Here is a 21,978-nt window from a genome sequence, read left to right on the forward strand (position 1 = left end):
TGTACTACTGGAACCATAATCAAAAATCAAAATTCTGTAATGGTTTAAAAAGCCTTAAAATTTGTTTTCGATTTTGTTGCCCTGTGTAATAGCCGTTGCACAGAGGTATAGAAAAAAAAGAAGAAAATAAATCTGTAACTTCTAAACGGTTGGACCGATTTGAATTGAATTTGACATGCACAAAGGGGAAGTGTTTTCGAGTTTAAGTTTTAAATTTGGACCTCTTGGGCCAACCAGAGGTGCCCAAATTAGAACACAGGGGTCCCCAAATTACAACACCTCGGGTATATTAAATTTTTAAAACGATCATATTCCTTTGTTTGTGTTTCAATTTAAAAAAACCTTACATATATGGAATCTCTTTGTAGAGCACTAAATAAAACCTGTTCGTATTAATTACTTCTTATATTCGCATTTGAAATTTAAATTTTCAACATTTGTAACCAATCTACTTCAGTTTTTTGATAACTGCGGTTCCAAATATTTCCGATTTTTTCTTTATTGGACTAACAACAAATGTATATGACAAACAATAAAAACAATTGTTTAAAAATCATGACTAAGTCCAAAGTTTTGAATATAAAAAAAGGCAATTATTCGCTTGCTTTTTGGAAAAAAGCTCGATTTTTCCATTTTAAGTTATCCAAAAAATGTCTAACAATGTATATAAGGAATTTATACTTTCTGAAAAGCTAATTTTACACAAAAAAGTTTTTGATATCGAGGGGTCAAGGTCCATCCAAAAAACTGATATTTTTTATGTAAAATTCAAATTTAGGGCAAAAATTCTCTAATCGCATAGTCGGTATCAAAATATAGTAACTTATTTTATATGGGCCAATAATTATTGTATTATTATATATAATTATTCTTAATTATTTTGTAAAGGGTTTCGATAATCCCGCTCCTGATATGGATTTATGGTCAAAAAACTAAAAGTTCCCATTTTTGGGATTTTTCAACACTTTTTTGGGAATTGCAGGATTGCAGATAATAAATTTCAAAATTCTTTTTATTTTTCATTTTCAGTAGAAAAATCTATATAACTGTAAAATTTCATTAACAAATATTCATAAATAAAAATTTAATTTCAATTTTAAAAAATTGTGTCTTCGGAAAAAGAGTATTCCATGAATTTTGTAATTGTCCAAAATAGATTGATATATAATATTTCTACCTTATGTTTTTTACGTGTCAAGTTAATTAGGGAAAATTTGACAACTCGCAGAGAACATTCTATATATGTAATTTCTTTGAAATCAGAACACAGACGAAGAAATAGGATCGTTTTAAAAATTGAACATACCCGTGGTGTCCTAATTTGGGAACCCCTGGTCCGATGGGCCCATGCTTTCAAAATTCAAAACTTAAACTCAACAACACTTCTTTGTGCATGTCAAATTTCATTATAATCGAACTAGGGTTACAGATTTATTTTCCTCTTTTTATATATCACTATATAAGTTTGTTATTCCGTGTATAACATTGAGAAATATTCATCTGAGACCCAACAAGGTATATATTTTCTTGATCCTTATTAAATTCTTAGTCGATTGAGCCATGTCCGTCTGTCTGTCCGTCTGTGTGTCTCTGTAAAACATGCTCACGTCCAAAATACGCAAACAAAATTTGTAGACTTGCAAAAAATATGTTTATTTTTGTCCTAAGCAGTTTGGTATTGAAAATCAGCAAAATCGGTTTAGTAGAACCAGAGCTATGGACCAAAATGTGTGACAACTTAAAAAAAAATTTACAATTTTCACATATTTTTGGTTATTTGTGTAAATATATAATACAGATAATACCATAAAACTTTACACACGTTATTTTTATAATAAAAGGACTAACTCTGGTGAAAATTATAAGAATCGGTTCACGATTTCATATATATCAACCTGAAAAATTTGTGTGCAGGTGGAGGGTATTTAAGATTCGGCAAAACCGAATATACCGTTCTAACCATTTCAATACAAAATCGGCGTTCAAGGTCTCTGAGCTTCAATTCGTATGGTACCCAATTTCCCAACTTTTCGATGAATCCTGAGTAGCTTCCAATGATTTTGAAAGCTCTTGTTGAGTTAAACAAAAATCTTCGCCACACTACAATATGTAAAATGATAAGAGAGCTATTCGGACAAAGTTTGAATAATTATACAATACATAGTTCTCAAGATATTTAGAAATACCAAGTTTCTTTGTAATGTAGAAGACTCATGTAAAGTCACAATTATAGTTCTCCACATATTTCAAATTAACTATTTACTATGTTTTGGAGGTGCCACGCCCACTAATCCAATCCTGAACATTTTCAGCCAAACTATGTAAAATGATAAGAGAGAGAATCTTGCAATTATAGTTCTCAAAATATTTAGAAATAACTATTTACTTTTGATGGGAGATAACACACCCCTGTTTCGATCCGTCCCATTTTTGGTTAGACTTGATTTGTATAAAGTAAGAAGACTTTCACAGTTATATTTATGCAGATATTCGAAAATAACTATGTACTTGGTATGGGTGGCGCCACGCTCATTTATCCAATTCCTCCCATTTTCATCCAAGTGGCTCACAATGTAAATTCCAGAAGTTTGGCGGTATTCACAGTATTCCAGGTATTCCATAATAAATATTTTCTTTGTATGGGAAGTGCCACGCCCACTTGAAATTGATTTTCTAGATGATCGGTCGAGTGGTTTTGGCTCCTATAAGTCACAAATAAACAGATATACATTCATTATAATATATATGCTTTTAGATTTGACCATTCTTCTAGTTTAATACCTAAACTAAAAGAGTGTCCACTTTAAAAATGTGTACTATACAAAGTGTTTTTAAGACCTTATTACAGCACTTACTTATTTATAAGTATAAAACATAATATGATGTATTACATACATATACTTATAATTATTATCATTGCCCCTAAACATATTTCTTTTATTAACCATTATTATTTTTACACTTTGTTATTTAGCTACTTATTTTTTTATTTTCAATATTTCTTTCATTTTACACGTCTATAGACAATATTTTCTTTGATAAGAGTTTTTTATTTGTTCGTCTTTTGCATTGATGTCTACACGTGTCAGACAATTATTTATACATGGCTTCACCAGCAAATAATAATTTGTTGAGCCTTAAACCATGACAACCCATCAAATTGTTAAATCCAATCTTAAATAAGAATTTTTTTTTTTGGTTTAACAGTTTTTTTTAAAGGAAAGAGAATTTGTATGGAAAAGTTATTAACCTATTTAATCAAAACTTTATGAGAGCCACAAACATTGTAACAAAACAAAACTGCTGTTAAAATCAATTTTTAACATAAAAAATGTATTTACAAAATTTTTAGCTTTGTTACAGTTTTTTCATTGTCACAAAGTTTATTATAAGGGTTTATTTACAGTTAATTATACAGAAATTTGTTACAAGTACCTATTGAAAGTTAAAATAAAAATAAATTTTCATTTAATACAAACTAAATTTCAGTAAAAAAAAACAAAAAAGAGTGTTATAATCGGCTTTGCCGAATCTTGAATACCCTCCATTAAAATATGCAGTTATGGTTATAGTCCGAACTAGATTCATTACGATAACCCGAAGCAAAGATATCATATGTGAAGCCCGGTAAACCAGTCGAATCTACACCAATAAAATAGACATGGTGCTAAGGTAATTATCTTAATTTGGTGGGAGCAAAAGGGTCATATCTATTATTATGAGCTCCTGAAATCTAATCGGACCATCATAGGAAACCTGTACCGAATGCAACTGATACGTTTGATGCGAGCATTGTCCAAAAATCGCCCAGAATATGCGGCCGGACATGAAAACGTTATATTCCATCATGACAAATTTTTGCAATTGATTCGTTTGTCGCGAGCAATTGTCGAAAATCTCCCACAATATGGAGCCAAACATGAAACGGTAATACTCCATCATGACAACGCTCAGTCAGATGTTGCAATACCAGTTAAAAAGTATTTAGAAGTGGTTGGGAAGTTTTGCTTCACCCGCCTTATAGTCCAGACTACTCTCTCTGGGATACGAGAGAGTGTTCTGCATCGATCAAAACAAATAGTAGTCACTTTAGAATAGAGTATTCGATATTGGCTTGGCCTCAAAAGTTGAGCAGTTCTATTGACTCGACATCGATATGTTGAAAGATGGGAAAATATCATAGCTAACCCAATTTTTACGATATTTTGCACACAAATAAAAAATTTATTCTTCAACAAAGAGATTTGTAGAGATTCCTCAAATATAAGCACAGTGGGGGAACTGAGAAAAAAGTGGAAATAAATCTGTAACTTCTAAACGAATATACCGATTTTAATAGAAATTGCCATGGCTATAGAGGATAAGTTTAAGTTTTGCTCTTAAGGGTTAATTTCCATTTTTGTACTGTTATTGTAAATACTAGACTTCATGTTATATTTTTCTTACGTTTCATCAATTCGGCCAAAAAATATATAAAATTTCGCTATCTTTCCATTAGAAATTCTAAATATTGAAAAATTTTACATTTGACCTTCACGATTTAGGAAAACTTTCAGACTATATTTAAAATTACCTGGACTATAATATTCTGAACAGATTTTACTTAAAATTAATAACAGTAAAGAAATTCGGCTCATTCGCCAAAATATGGCCAAAAAATTAGTTTTTATCGAAAATCGCAAAATTTATATCGCAGGTACGGAAAAACTATAGGAGGTATTCACATATTTTTTTCACATTTTTATTTCCTATTATGTTGTAAATAAATCCCCATGTGATGATCAAAAAATTCTGAAATTTGTTTAATAAAATTTTTAAAAATTAGAAATTGGAGTTTTGAAACTGTCGTTAAATAAAAAACTCATATACAAGTAAATATGGATATATTTTAAGTAAAAATAAGCTTTTATTTTAATATTTCTCAAAATATGTTAATTTTGTTCCTACATTTCTTGTTCTAGTGGCCTGAGACACATTAATGGCCTGGCGATTTTTTAATAACTTTAATATTTTTTAACCAATTTTTGTCTTTTATATCTTATTAGAACTACAATTACGTACACATTTCGATTCTTTTAAATTAAATTGCAAAAGTAATTACTTAATAGCAAAATTTTTAAAAAACCTGAAAAAAATCATTTTTTCCCATTGTAAATGCTCCTCAAAACTAAATCGAAAGTCGGCACGGGTTGCCCTTCTTAGAACAATAAATAAAAATTATTTTGGTGGTATTTTAATTCATAACGAAAGTTTTTAGGGCGGTACCGTGTCAACATTTCAAAAAATTTAATTCTAAGGGACACTCTAAGTATATATTTTCCTTTTCTGCTAGTCAAATTTATGGAGTGAGACCATGAGGAAATCTCGAGATAATACGACCCATAGGATCTTCTATGCAGCCTTAAGGATTCATCATAGTAGATTTAGGCTGCATATGAAGAGATGAGAGATCAAATATTGGGCAGTCGCAAAAAATGTGTTCAGAGGTTTCAGCTTAAAGTTCACATAACCTCATTCGCAACATTACCTAAAATAAATTGATGACACCTATAACCACAGTGTCCCGTGAACAATCCAGTAAATATTGTCAATTCACCCTTTCCGATCGACAGCAACAATTAAGATCTACGTTGGGAGAGAGTAATGAACTTTTTGGACTGTTTAAGTCCTGGTAAATTGTCCCAAGAACTGGAAAATTCCGATTCAACCCAAGAACGAATTCGTTCCATAGTATATCCATGTGGGATGTCGGTCAAGCCCGACCATATAATACCCTACACCAAGTAAATGAGCAAAACATTTTTCTTTTAAAATATCAATAATTTATATTCGTGAGTGATTTTCGGAAGTGGGCCTTATATGGAGGCTATGACCAATTATGGACCGATCACCATGAAATTACGTCGTGTGATTTATGTCTATATTAAAGTTGACTATGTTGAATTTTGTGTGTTTAGCAACATTTTTAAGCGATTTATGCACGTTAAAGTGATTTTCGGAAGCGGGTCTATATGGGAGCTATGACTAATTATGGACCGATCGTAACAAAATTTGGTGACATGAATTTTGTATATATAAAACTTATTTGGAGCGCAATTTGTGGAGATACATTTATTAATTAAACATTTATGACCGATAAAATCCAATTTCGGAAGGACATTTGCATGGGGGCTAGGTGAAATAATGGACAGATTTCAGCCAGTTACAATGGGCTTCGTCCTTAGGCCGAAAAAATTATATATACTAAATTTGATCGAAATATCTTCAAAATTGCGACCTGTACTCTGCGCACAAGGTTTACATGGACAGCCAGCCAGCCATCCATCCAGCCAAACGGACGGACGTACATGGTTTAATAGACTCAGAAAGTAATTCTAAGTCGATCGGTATACTTTAAGGTGGTTGTTAGACAAATATTTTTGGGCGTTCCAACATCTGCACAAACGCATTATACCCTCCCCACTATGGTGGTGTAGGGTATAAAAAGGATAATTTTTTTTAACCCGTTAAACGGAGAAAAGGACCTTAGTTCACAATTTTTGCTGTAACTTTGGAATGGAAAGCGATATATTAATGATTAAAATTGGAAATTAAAGCAAACTTAATGTGCTACTAAAAAATTCAAATAATAAATTTATTATATGTATTTATATTAGTACAAATTTAATTTAAAATCCAATTTTTGTTTTACACAAAATTTTATAAAAGTAGAAATTTTTCCATAAAAGTCGCAAAAGAGAGTAATCACTTTAAAAAAATGGAAAAAAATATTTTTAACCTGGTTTATTTCAGCATATGTTTTTTAGCAACAGGAGTTCTTTCACTATAACTTAAATAAGTAAAAAACCTCAATAAACCCGCACTATTTTTGTTTGGAATATATAAGCTGAAGTATCATATTTTAAGAGCATTTAATGAAATATACCCGATCTCGCCCTGAATTTTTTTAAACTTCATCTATATATCGAAAAAACGCCAATAATGGAGCACTTCAAAAAAAAACATAAAAAAAAATTGGCAAAACATTTATCTAAACAAAAATATTTATTTATGTTCTTAAATACCTGAAGTTGATGGTTCCATTTTAATATTTATACTTTTAACAGACTTAACAAAAATATATGCTCTCGAAATATCAAAATTTTCAATTTTAACCACAGCTCGCAAAATTTTTAACAATTATTACTTACAACTGTACTTTTATCAGTTAGTGATGTATTATTTAATGTACTTTAACCCAATACCAAACATGACTTTAACAGATAAAGTTCAGCTTTTGAATTAATCGCCACTTTTGGAACAACCCTCAACCCTCTGTGCATCGGCAAAAGCACACTTAAGTGGCATTATCTTGTCACCATGTCATATTTATCCACATATATGTATATTATTCATATTTATCATACCTTTCAGATAAAAGGACCCTAAATATTCCTAGAATTCGCATATGCCCAACCATAGCCATAGAATAAGTAAGAGTTTTACTTGTTTATTATACATTTAAGTTTATTTAAAGCTTTTCATAAAATTATATGCACTTCCGCGTAAACTCTGTTAAATCGTAAAAGCTTTTTATAACTAAGACCTTTTAATATTTATTAATCTTGACGAAAATAAGCACTAAAATTATAAATTGAATTTAAAATGAATTTACAATTTCCAGCTGCCATTAATACCTCCAGAGTACTAAAGTTAATGTCTCTTCCACACAATTTTCATGCTAAAGCTAAGAGTTGATTTAATAGGATTATTAAAAATAGCAGCAAAAAGAACTACAAATAAAATCAACTGTTTTTTTTATTTTTTTTTTTTTTTGTTCTGAGAGTTACAAAAAATATTGTACCACCACCACCACCTAAACCTAAGTAGATTACCGGAATTGACAATGTAACAATTGTATTAATCTTTCAACATTTTCCTACATATTGTTTTATTTCTCAACTAAAATTTCGGTTTTCTGCTTTTCTTTTTTTCCATTCCAGATACAAACAATTCCTTACCTACTGTGTGACCTAAAAACAAAAACAAAAACGAAAACTTTGCCAAAAACAACAAAACTAAAGCTCTACCTCCATACTCAAAAATTTAAGAGAACTTACTTAAACAAAATAACGGGAGAAAAAAAGTATACAACAAAAGTAACCTAGAACAATAATAATAATAAAAATAAAAACAAGAGGAACTAAAACAACAACAACTCCAACAAAAATAACCAGCAACAAGAACAACAGAAAATTTTAAACAACAAAAACAAGTAAAAAAGTGCATTACCAATTGTATAATATTTGCCATCAATACACTAAGACAACAAAATGTTCATCAAAACAACAACACTGAGAAGATTAAAAACCCAAACGACAGCAGTGAAAATGAAAAGAATAAAATGGAAATGGCAACACAAGCAAAAACTAAAACAAAAACAACAACAACTACTGCTAAAGTTAAAGTTAAAGCAGCAACAGGAAACGGAAATCCTTACACTCAAAATATTAGCACAGTTAAAGAGCAGCAACAAGATGTTGAAGAGAGCTCTACACAAACTCAAAACAATAAAACGGAAATCAAAATTTCAAAATCCAAACAAAGAAATTACCTAAAATTTTTAATAAATTTATATTTAAAATTAAAATTAATTTTATGCATTAGTCAAATAAATAAATCTATATTAAAAATTCTTAAAACTAAAACCAAAACACATACTAATTATAGTAAGACAACAAAAACAACAACTAATGTTGATCAAATTTGTAATATACACTTAAAACAACAACAACAAAAACAGCAGTTAATACCAAAAACTGCAAGTTTCAAAACGATTTCATTTAAATTTAAACTTGTAATAAACTTTTTAACCAAATTCAACAACTATTGTAGTAGCCAAAGCATAAATCTAGAAAACCATGTTAAAATAATAATAAAGAAAATTTTACATAATAAGAAAATAAGAAATTTTGTAGGAATTTGCCCTAAAAGACTGATATCATTAAAAAGATTACAACAAATTCCTGAAAATCATAAAAATGTGGATGATGACACAAACTCACTTAGATCACGCAATTATTCAAATACCAAAGAGCTGCAACTATGGCAGCATATACAACCAGAGTTGTCGTTAAGTAAAGAATGCAAATTAAGCTTTGGAAAGAAGAGTTATAAACCTATAAAGCTAGAGTTACAAGAAAGCTTAAATAAATTATTAAGCTGGTCTGAGAAAGAGAGCGAAATGGAACTCTCTAAGAGTAATTATTCAAATACCAAAGAGCTGCAACTATGGCAACATATACAACCAGAGTTGTCGTTAAGTAATGAATGCAAATTAAGCTATATCAAGAAAAAGTATAGCTCTATAAAGCAAGAGTCACATGAAAGCTTAATAAGCTGGCCCGAAAAGAGCCGAGATTATGGCCATTTTAATGACACAAACAATAAATTAATTCGCCCTTTCAGGCAATTTAAAGAAGCGCACACCAGATTTATTCTGGAAGAAACTAAAACTCTTGAAAATTCTTATAAAAATTGTAAATCAATAATCGAAAATCCAACTGAATACATGACTTTAACCCCTAATAAAAACAGCAAACTATTAAGGCTCAAAGAAAAAGTTCTGGAGCACAATAATGAAGAATTAAGCTGTTGTAACAAATTCGAGAAAAGTTACTCCAAATTTAATAAAACAAGCCTTCAAACAAACAATTTAAACCAAACTAAAATTGATGTACACTCCAACTTTAGGAATATTGAAGATATTAAACAGGAAAGCAAAAATTTCCTTAATGAAGATCTGGGAAATGCTGATCAAAAATGTAAACACAGAGTTGTATTAAAACGCAATGCCAAGAATGCTAATCAAATCAGAAATGTTGTAGGACACCTTCCGAGAAACAAAACTTTGACAGATTTGCCTGGAAATATGGAAATTTCCAGGGAAAACTATAGCATGCAAACAAAACCAAAAGATTTTGAATTAAAACAACTTCTTGCAAATGCTCCACAAAAGTGTTGCCAACCTAAGATGGCCAATGAAGATCAGGTTAAATTTGAAAATTCCAAGGAAAACTATAGCCTATTAAGAAAACATAAAGATTCTGAATTACAAAAGCTACTGCAGTATTCTCCAGAAAAGTGTGGCCAACTAAACAAACACAGGGATGTATTTGATCACTATTTGGATAATGAAGAACAGAAAGAGCCAGAACTACAAAATAATCTTCAATATTTTTCTGAGAAACGCAGAAATACACTTAAACTCTACTTGGATAATAAAGAACAAATGGAAAATGAAAAGTGTGGCCAACTAATACAACACAGAGTTGCACTGAAACGTGAATTCGGGAATTTTGATGCAACTCCATACAAATGTCAAAGAAAATATTCAAATTTAAATGAAACTCAAGCTGCATTAAATCCTCAACAAAAATTTGTAGATATTCTTCAAGATTCACAAGAAACTTACACACAACATAAAGCTACATTAAACCAAAACTTCAGAAATTTCAAAAATGCAAATAAAAAGTGTAGCCAACCCGAAACCAAAAGAAGGGATTTGAACTCGAATATAGAAAGCTTTGAGCTCCCAGTAAATGACAACAGTTTATCCAAAATCACAGCTAATTCACAGAATTCCCTTACAAAGTTTGGAGCACTAAATCAAACTGGCCTCGATCTTATTAAAACAGAGCGTATCGATCAATATTCAAATAAAAAGTGTAGCCAACCGAAACCAAGGAAAGGAGCTTTAAGCTTCAATATAAAAGACTTTGATCAGTCAGTAAAGGCAAAAAGTTTAACCGAAGTTCCAGTTACTCCTCAAAATTCCCTTAAAAAGTTTGAAGCACTAAATCAAACTGGCCGCGATGTTATTAAAACAGAGCGTATCGATCAATATTCTAATAAAAAGTGTAGCCAACTGAAACCAAGGAAAAGAGCTTTAAGCTTCTGTATAAAAAGCTTATCTGAAATCCCAGATACTACTCAAAATTCCCTTAAAAAGTTTGGAATCCCAAATCAAACTGATTTAAAAACAGTTTCAACTCAAAATGTGTCCTCCAAAATGAATGGCCTATTAAAATCCACTACTCACAGCCCTTCCCAACGAGTATTGGCAAATAATACAAACTCTGCTAAAGAAATTGAAGAAATTGTGTGGCACAACAATAATTCCTGTACAAATTCCAGACATAAAGAAAGTAAACAGCAAGAATGTCTAAAGAAATGCCAACATTTCCTATATTCCATTTTCCTCTATTATTATTGCTGTTGTTGCAGTTGGCATATTTACGGATTTCCGTTAGTGTTAGTAAAAATTTTCAAATATCTTAAAGATTCAACAGTGCATGTGTTAACACGACGACTTAAAACATCAACAACAACAATAGCAGCAAGAATAACATTTTCAGCAACATCAATAGACTATAGGTTTGGAAATGTTATTGCAGCATGTGGTGGAAAATTGAAAAAACCGACAAAAGTGGCAGACTATAAGGCCAACATTGAACAAAATGTTTTGAAAAGGCAGACAACACATATAACAGCAGATAAAATAACAACAAAAGCAATTGGTTCATGTGCATATTCATCGTCTTGTTGTTCAACAAAATCGTTAACAGCATCTCCAGAGAATTTAATATTACTACACCAGCAACAACAACCCCAGCCATCATGGACGCCATATTGCCATTATCAACAACATCAACCTCATCATCAACAACAACTACAAACGCAGCAGCAACAGCAACAGCAGCAGCAGAAACAACAGCAGCCGCAGCGTTATCATCATCAGCCTTTGCCTTCATACAATTCCTGCTCGACTTTTCACTTACAACTGCCATCGTTGTTGGTATTCTCACGCACATTGATTATACTGATACTGTTGTCATCGTTGTGGCACACATCGGAAGGTTTTCATGGCAGTGGTGTAAAATTGAGCACAAATACGGTTAAAACGAAGTATGGTCTGGTGCGTGGCATTGTTGTACGTTCATCGCCATCATTAGTGGAAGCTTATCTGGGCATACCTTATGCATCGCCACCTGTCGGAAGTTTAAGGTAATTATTTCTAGATTTTTATAACAATTTCGTTTTCTTTAGTTTATTATTATTATTTTTTTTCTTTGTATACTATATATTTTGCCTTTCTTTTCAACTTCCTTTTCATCTTATCTATGGGGATACTTTTATGGGACATCCTTTTCTTTCAATGAGTTTTATGTGCATGCTATACGATGTATTGGACGACTATGTAGAATTTTTTATTGTTCTTGTGCTTGTGGTTTCATTTCTGGTAATTTTGAAACAATTTGGATTATTTATGTCTCTTTATAATGTTAATTTAAAGAACTTTTAATAATGTTTAAGTCTCCAATGTTCAATAACGAAAATAATCGTAATTGTATGAAATTGTATCGATCCTTCCAAAAGCAAAAGATCTTGATCCTTTGGTCAAACTACTATTAAGTATGAAATTGAAAAGACTCTTACCTCTTGCATTGGTGTCGCTGCATATAATGTGGTGCGAGTTGGTGTCAGCACAGATAACTAAAGGTATCCTGGACTCTTTTGACTTTTTCACCACATTGCAGACAGCATCGTTTGGCGGATTCTCTTCGTGATCATGCGCCATGTAGCTGGATATCAGCCATATCAAACTGCCTTCATTAGTTTCCCACAAGACTGCTACTGTATCTTCATTGCTGTAATCAGACTAAATGAAGATATTCAAAGAGCTTTTATCCAGAATACAGGATCTAATTTTATCTGCGCCTTTAGCGTAGTAGACCTTATAGCCCTTCAAACACTGTCCACAGATCCGATCCTGATGGATTCAAGATTCCTGGACCATGACTATTGCCTCCCCATACTGAGCAATTCGGAGGAGCAGTGCAGCAGATGCTGCTTTAGAGTGGTAAAGATTAATTTGCGTCAACCTCACCATACTCTATTTTTGAAGCTGGCATCCTCCTGGTCAGAGTTCAGGAGGGCTTCCATCCGTTCAATGAAGGTACCAACCACATCAGAGACAGAGTTGGTATCTTCAGTCGCAATTGTATCGACGGTTGCATTCCAAGCCTTTTTCCGAAAGCATAGGTTTAACATCAACTGAGGAGGTATCGCTTCCCTTGCGTTTTCCTTAGCATCCCCAAAGAGTCCTTGTTCAGAAGAACGATCGCCTTTCTCGAAAATCCCCCAGCGTTCGTAACCTTCACAACTTTCCAATCATGAGTTTGGTTACAGCACTGGATAATCTCCAAGATCTCCTCCGGGCTAAATGGCTCAGCTGGAATTTTAGTTATGGATCTCACTCACCGATATCACCACAAGCCGAGATCCCGGCTATACTTCACCCTTGATTCAACAGCTGTCTTGAATAGCACGTGACCCTGGGAAGCTACTGAAAGCAACCGAGGCAGGGGGTTTAACCGCTTTGACGATTTGGCTTTAGCATCTTTGGTGGTACTTTGGTAGAAATCCAAAGGCCAAAAAATCTCGCCGCTTAAGTCACTACCACCTATATCTTTGAGTTTTTTACAGTCATCCTAATTGGGTGTACCAGATTGACCTCCTGCCACACCAGTAGCATACAAACTAGTCTGGCCCGGTGTAATCAACTGACTAGCCTGTGTCGCAGTGACATTCGACTCACCACAGCCCGTAACCATCATTGTTGGAGTTGGGGCCCTGGAGATTATGAAGACTCCGACCGGGTATATGGGGAATAATTTTCGACCTTCCATGAGTATTTTTGGACAATGGTTGCATTGGTTGTATTTTATACCGGCTGGCCAATATGGGAGACAGATGCTGGTGGATTTCTGACGGACAAAAAAAATATGCCTTTGTGGGCATATTTTCATCAAACCACGCCTCTCAATGTGGGGCAAATGGATCGATGGAACATCTGATAGCTGCCGCAAAGGAGAATAGACGCTACAAGACAGAGGAAGAGGAGAGTTCGTAGTGTAATGCTCAAAATGTGCCCTTCTGGAATGGAGGCCCTCCCGGAGACAGTCAACTCAAGTTAAACTGTCCCCTTCAGCATCGTGTTAAGATGACTACCCATCATAAAGGTTGTAATATATAAATCTATGCCAAATTTACAAGATGAAAGTTTAAACATTACTGGAGAGTTTTGAAAAACACTTAGAAGTGTTAAGCCTCCAAAATTTCTACAAAGACTTTCCGCTTTAATAAGACAATGAAATTATGCCAAATTTATAAGAAGATATAGAACATTTAAAGAAAATGTGTAGACTAAGAAAGGATATTTGAATTTACTACTAACAAAACATACTAGGTATAGACTCAAATCACAAATCTAGATTGAGTGTTAAAATCTTGTGACAATCATTGAATGGGGTTGTGTGAATTGAGTCGATTTTAATGTACACATGGCTCAATGTTGTATGTTAACACACAAATGCTCGACAGATCGTGTTGTTCCATTTGTTTTAATGGGTGGTGTAAATATTAAAGAATCAGAAGCTCTTAATGTTATAGGCATGATTATTTAATGCGATGTCCGCTACACATTTCTCAAGTGTCCAACGAAATATTCAAGTATCTTGGTTTTCTAAAACGATGTAGGAAATACTTTACTCCATCTGATATCCTTACTATTTAACCCACTTATATCCGACCCAAAATGGAATACAACTCTCATGTATGGCCCGGTACTTCGAAGTATTTTTGGAGTTCTTCGACTGCGCTGCTTATAGGTGACAGTAGGGTATCCAGCTCTATTGACTCACTGGAACATCGTCTTAATGTGGGTTGTTCTACCGATATGAGCTCTGCTGGAATTAGGCAAGTTGTTCTCCGAAACCCGTGTTTTTTTACGCAATACACGTTCTTTGGCTGGGGCTCATCAATTCGTCGTTGACTGGACACTGGATAGGGCAACACATTACAAGGAAAATTCGTTCTTTAACCGTACTGTCCGTATGTATAATAAGCTTCCTACTTATGTCTTTCCTGTCACCTTCAATAGAGCAAATTCAAATAAAATATCCACAAACACTACTCTCTTTATCCTACTATTTACCTATTTTCCTAGGGTTATTCACTGAGTGCTGGTCCAAGCGAAAATAATAAAGACTTTACTCCGTATATAAAACGGTTAACATTTTATTCAAACGATCAACCGAATGACACATTTATAGTTCCGAATGATAGAAAGATTTCGTTAAGTATTATCGTCATTCTCAGCTAGATATCGATTATCCTTACCAACAATTTACAATAGAATTGGTCTTCAGTCATTAAGTTTAATATAAAAAAATGTTTTTCCTTATATGAAAGATGAATTTATTGACAGAATTATAGTTCCGAATGAATCGTCATTCTCAGCTAGATATAGATTATCCTTACCAACGATTCAGAAGGAAGGTCTAATTGGTTTTCATATACAAGACGTTACTCCTTATTTAAAATCATTATAATTTTACTCAAACGTGAATGAACCTTCAACAACGAGCTTGAATAATAACTTATATACAAAGTAGTTTTAAGTAATCTGCGAAATTCACTTCAAATGTTTCGGAAATTCCTCTCATAATAATGGGCATCACATTACTCTCCCTCTAAACGTATCCAATAATACACGATACAAAACGGTATAAACATTTAAACTGATTTAAAAAAATCCTACTTTGAGGATAAGCGAAAAATACAGTCTGATGGCTAGTTTGATCATCAGCCAGGGGTTATTGTGATTCTAAGGAAAGCCCAGATTATAAATTTCTGAGTTACTAAAAGAAATTATAATAGTCTATAGCCATTTATTTTGTTAATAAAAATCAGACCCAATATTAAAGACAACCTGGAAAATTATATCCTCTCAAAATCCGTAATGTCTTAGGTATATAAAATTTAACATGCTTTATCATCTTGAGAAATCACTTTCAATTATACTAGTTGTTTTTATTAAATATGAGTTATTCTATTCAAGTTTTTGCTTACACCGCGATCTAAGCAGGTTGGATTTCTCTATATATTGTACATTTAGGAAAATAATGTGCTTTTGCCAATTGTCTCCTGTTGCGAAAAAGTTGTACACTTTTGGACTTTCAGAGTGTAACAAATAATTCCTTGATGAATAACGAATGTATGAACTACATCCATGATATTTGACTCAACAAAGGTTGGCTTTAATAAGTTTGATGCGTACATTTTTTATGGTGTAGTGGTGGGGAAACTTGCTAATCCTTTGATTCTTTCTTCCCAGGGGTGGCGGACTGCCTGACCTTTACCATGATGTTATCCTCTTTTCCAGGGGTAGGGGTGGTCAGGAGCTTCTTGAATGGATTGTTTAGAGGGGGATTTATTTTAAAAACTCGAAAACCATGATGAACATTTTTCGTCCTCTGCCAGGGATTGAACCTGAGGTCCTTGGTTTTGTAGGCAAGCACATTAACCACTACACCATGCCGCCACATGAAGGGTACATATCTGTCATTTATTCTCACTTAGTTATTGAACATTATGTAAACAACAAAGTCCTTTTGGCTTCGAAAATGTCGAATTTTGTCCCAACAAAGAGTGATATGCGGGAAGTTTTGCTTTACTTCTTTAATTTGGAAAAAAAGTGCCGATTCCGACTGCTCACCGAAGCTTATGGTGAATGTTCCATCGGTTTCAACGTGACACTGAAGACAAAGATAGTCCAGGCCAGGTAAAAAAGTTTGAAGACCAAGAATTAAAGGCATTACTCCATGAAGATTGTTGTAAAACTTTGAGAAAAGCGGGATTGGGTACCATAAAAATTGAAGCCGAGAGACCTTGAAATACGAGTTTGCATGTCCGAAATGATGCTTGAACGATATAATAGAAAATAATTACGATAACCCGAAGCATAAGAGATCGTATTTGAAGCCCGACCAACCAACATAATCGACACCAAAGCCAAATATCCATGGCGGTAAGGTAATTCTCTGTAATTGGTAGTAGCAAAAGGGTGCTATCTATTAAGAGCTGCTGAAATCTGATCTGGGGAACCTGTACCGGACGCAATTGATTCGTTTGAAGCGAACTTGGCCACATGTTGCAATACCTGTTAAAAACTATTTAGAAAGAAGTGGATAAGGAAGTTTCTTATCCGCCTTATAGTCCAGACCTTACGACGTCCGACTACTATTTGTTTACATTGATGTAGAACGCTCTCTCTGAGATACGCTTCACTTCAGAAGAGAGTATCCGAAATTGGCTTGATTCGTTCTTGGCCTCAAAAGATGAGCAGAAACCCTACTATTTTTTTGTTATCACATCCTCGAGTCTTTTGTATTTTATATAAGTGGTTTTTTTATACAATATCTACGTTTTTATTTTTGTATATTCAATTTTTTATGATACAATTGTTATTAAATATCGCATTGTCGTAAGTTTCGTTACATTTCAGTCTTTTTGTAATACATATTTGCGTTTTTATTTATTTAAGTTTTTGTTGGGTTTTTTTTTGGTCCTTTATTGAAGTTGAGTATTTTCTCGATGTTTTCTATGTTTGCCAGTTATTTTATCTTAATATTTAAAATCTTAATGCATTTTATATCATTGTTATTGTCCCGGAGGATATTTGTGCTGCTGTTGATGTTGCTATTGTTGTTGTATACATAAAAACCATGGTGTGATAATGTGTGTATATTTTGTGAAAAAGCTGTTAATGCCTTAACAGCGATAACTACATTATACAAAAACAACAAACAACAACGAAGCCAACAATGGCACAACATTTTCGAAATTTGATGTTTTTGAATGATAAAAATCGATTTTATATCTTAACGAGCTTCAAGGTAAATTCATTTCTCAAAGGAGGCAATTTTCTTGAAATTTTCATTTTTTTTTTTTTTGGTCTTTTCTTTAAGCTAAAATATTGTATTAAAAGTTTATTTAGTTATTTTTGGCTAATCTATCATTGTCAAACCAGAAAGGTTTTTGCATTTGGAAAATGTTTACTTCCTAAACTTGTCAAAATAATAAGGATACAATTCAGCTGGAAGAAATTATGCATAAATTGATAGTTTTATTGTCATTGAAATAAATGATGAGGAAATGTTTAAGCATTACTCAATATTATGGTGACATTGTTTTGCTTTATTTTTATTTCTGGTAGATTTTGTCAGACATCCCCTTCTTCTTCGACGTCCATCCCTGTTGAGATGAAATTTTTGTTTAGCAGAGTTTTTGTTCCTTGTTGTTGCTTAACATTTTGGAATGTTAAGAGATAAAGTTGGACGTAAATAATCGGATTTGTCAAAGTTTTAAGGAAATAAATAGAATTTAAGCAAACATTTTGCCAAGGCAAATCAAAGCATCAAGAAATTTAACAAATAAGAATCTTATATACCCATCACCATTATAATAGGGGCAGTATTTTCTATTACTAGAAAATTTATTTCAGTGGTAAATTTCACATTGCTAGAGGATAATGGATTTTTCCGGATGTGGTCCTTATGAGAAATTATGGAATTTTTACGTGATAACGATATTTATAAGAGATTTATGAGTTTTTAATGGAAGTGATGCTTATATGGGAGATATAACCAATTGTGTACTGATTTTCAGTATTTATTACAATTATTTATGTCGAATTTCAACCTAAGAATTTTATGCCTATTTAAGTGAGTTTAGAAAGTGGATTTTTATCAAAACATATATATTTGAAGAAAATAGCAAAACATTTTTGAAAAATATCAACTTTTTCGAGGTTGTCTCACATTTTGGTCAATACTTCTGGTTCTGCTTGACAGATTTTGCAGATTTTCAATGCCAAATATTTCTAATCAACAGAGTCCTTCCCTGTGCTTTCAACAAACACACAGATGGACGAACATAGCTAGATCGTCTTAGAATAACGTAAGGACTCTGGATCCACAGTGATTTAGAAAAGTTTTTTTTGGAAATAATTCGGTATCTCGGAAACTATTAGAGATATTGTTACAATGGATGGAACTGAGGTGTTTTCGGGTTGATTTATGTTTGTTCAGCTTCCTAGCGCTAATAGGGGCCAGTGCGTAACCCCTCAAACGTGGTCACCTCGGGTCTCAATTTTTAAAAAAAATCGCCAAATTTTATGATCCGAATGAGCTGAAATTTTGAATAGTCCTACGGAAGATATGTAAGATATACGCTTACATGTGTATGATATCTCTATTAGTTGTAGAGATATTCAGGTTTATTGTTTAATTTTTTTTAATTTTGCTCTATCTTTTTATGGTTTTTTAGATATGGCGCGCCTACGGAGGGTCGAAATTTATTTTTAAAATATCAGCAATATTGGCAATAAAATTCTAAATAAAATAAAAATAAAATAAAATAATAACAGTTATCTTGTCCCTATAAAAAGTTATACTCATCCAAAGTTAGAACATGTAAAAAGGGCCGAATTTTTTATGTTTTTTCCCAAAAAAGTCCATAAATTTTTTCTTTTTATTCGTGCAATTTTTTTAGTTTAGTTTTTAAACCTTAGGCCAAGTCCTAAGGTTTTCATTAATATCAAATACGTATACAAAAATACTATATTTCCTCTTCAGAAACTTATAATGCCGCATTATATGCATTTTTCATATAATCTCTAATAGTTCCCGATATAACGATTTATTTCCAAAAAAAAAAAAAAAAACTTTTCTGAACCACTGTGCTATGTGGGTTTCACGTATCTGAAGATTTGTTTTTATTGGAATTAATGCCAAACATTATTGAAATAAAGAAATGTCTTTGGTCATATACTGTAGTAAAATACAAATGTTTTTAAACGATTCTGCTGAGAGCGACAGAGGTTCGAATTAATTAATTCAATTAAAACTTAATTTATTAACATTTTAATTCAGAATTAACAATTTCAGCAATTCATTCCATAAAACTATTCTTAAGTAAACAAATTCTTTAGCTTCATTCAAATAATTTTATTTAAATATTAACTCGTAATAAAATTCATTTAAGTTCAAGTTTTATTAATTCAAATCACTCAGTTTTGTTTTTGTTAATTGAATTAACAAAATTGTCTCAATCAATTTTAAGCGATTTTGTAATGAATTTGAATTAAAGAAAAATTGAATTATTCAACAAATAATTAATTCTCATAGAAATGAGAATGTACGTTTGAAGTACTTAGGAATTATGCCTAGGAATTAATTCATAATGAATTTATAAGAGAATAATTAAGTGAAGAAACTGAATTTGATTTTGATCTATTATAAGAGTTGTGTTTGTCTGGACATTAGAGTTGCATTAAAAATAAATGAACAAGTTCGTTCTTTTTGTTCCAGTGTTAATTTTTATTCTGAGGTGTGAGAATTTGTTAAATGAACAGAAATAGTATTGGGTGTATGAATTAAAAATGCGAGATTTTTAAAATTTTTTAGCTATTATATTAAAACATATGTACAATATAAATTTATTCAAAGTATTGGCCATTTTTAGCTGTGACCTTTTACCTCCTTTCTAGCAACATATGGATTCCGGGCCAAAAGAACTGATCATATTTTGAGGCCATCAATCAGCCAATTTCGGATGCTCTGTCGTAAGGTGAAGCGTATTGGTCAAGAACAGCCGCAGTGGACATATGCCCGAAATCATTTTCAAACTATTGACCTTTCGAATAAAAACAATTAAGAGAGCTATATTCGGCTGTGTCGAATATTATATACCCTTCACCAAATTATACTTCAAAATAAAAATTTTAAATATTTTTAGGTAAACAAAATTTATTTTTTTTCCAAAGTTTTTTTTTCATTTTTTTGAAAAAATTTGTTTTGTTTTATTGTTTTTTTTAAATTTTTAATATTAAAAAATTTTATTTTGGTTTTTCAATTTTTTTCAATATTAAGCGAAAAAAAACTTTTGTGATTTCCGATTTTGACCCATTGTAGGTCCAACTTACTATGGTCTTATATACCTCATTGCAAAGGTCTTTGAAATATCTATCATTACATATCCATATTGTCTATATTAATGACTTAGTCCCCTTTTACAATGTAGAAATTTAAAGGCAGACAGACGAAGTTTGTTGGTAAGGGGTTCAAGAGGTAGAGTGTGTATTAACAGGTTTAGGTTAGTTCAAAAGAGAATGAGAAAAATGTCTGTCTTTCAATTTCTGCATTGTAAAAGGGGACTTAGTAATACAGATATGTGCCGAATCTTATATACCCTTCACCAAATTATACTTTAAAATAAATTTTTTTAAATATTTTTAGGTAAACAAAATTTAATTTTTTTTAATTGTTTTTCAAAATTTTTTTTTTAAATTGTTTTTTAATTTTTTTTAAAAAAAGTTTTTTCCAAATTTTTTTTTTTGGAAAAAAATGTATGACAAAAAAATTTTTGATGAAAAAAAAATTCGGGTTAAAAAATATTTTTCCCGATTTTGACCCATTGTAGGTCCAACTTAATATAGCCTTATCTACATCGTTGCAATGGACTTTGAAATATCTATCATTAGATATCCATATTGTCTATATTAATGTCTTAGTAATCCAGGTATAGATAAAAAATAGGTCAAAAATCGAGGTTGTCCCGGTTTTTTGCTCATATCTCCGTTATTTATGGACCGATTTTGCTGATTTTAAATAGCAAACTTCTCGAAAGCATGTCTGACAGAATTATTGAAGATTTGGATCACGAAGATATCTGGGGTCTTCAGAAAATTGATTTCAACAGACAGACGGACATGGCTTAATCGACTCCGCTATCTATAAGGATCCAGAATATATACTTTATATGGTCGGAAATGAAAAATGTAGAAATTACAAACGGAATGACAAACTTATATATACCCTTCTCACGAAGGTGAAGGGTATAAAAATCGAGGTTGTCCTGGCTTTTTTTTATATCTCAACCATATGTGGACCGATTTTCTCGATTTTTAACAGCAACCGAGCCGGAAGAATTCCGGAAATATTGATGTATGAATCGCGTATGTAAGTTATTTGGGGGCTTCAGAAAAGTGATTTCAACAAACAGACGGACATGGATTAATCGACTCCGCTATCT

The 21,978-nt window shown here is 32.1% G+C and overlaps 1 protein-coding gene across 1 annotated transcript in view; it reads left to right on the forward strand.

Annotated features, from left to right (window-relative positions):
- Nlg2 (Neuroligin 2) overlaps positions 1-21,978 on the forward strand; it is a 45,102-nt gene that overhangs the window by 13,782 nt on the left and 9,342 nt on the right. The window contains exon 2 of the mRNA XM_065500308.1: positions 8,305-12,045. Coding sequence (XP_065356380.1) covers positions 8,305-12,045 — 3,741 coding nt within the window. The remainder of the gene's footprint in view (positions 1-8,304; positions 12,046-21,978) is intronic.

This window comes from Calliphora vicina, chromosome 2 (assembly GCF_958450345.1).
Source record: "Calliphora vicina chromosome 2, idCalVici1.1, whole genome shotgun sequence".
Lineage (NCBI taxonomy): Eukaryota > Metazoa > Arthropoda > Insecta > Diptera > Calliphoridae > Calliphora > Calliphora vicina.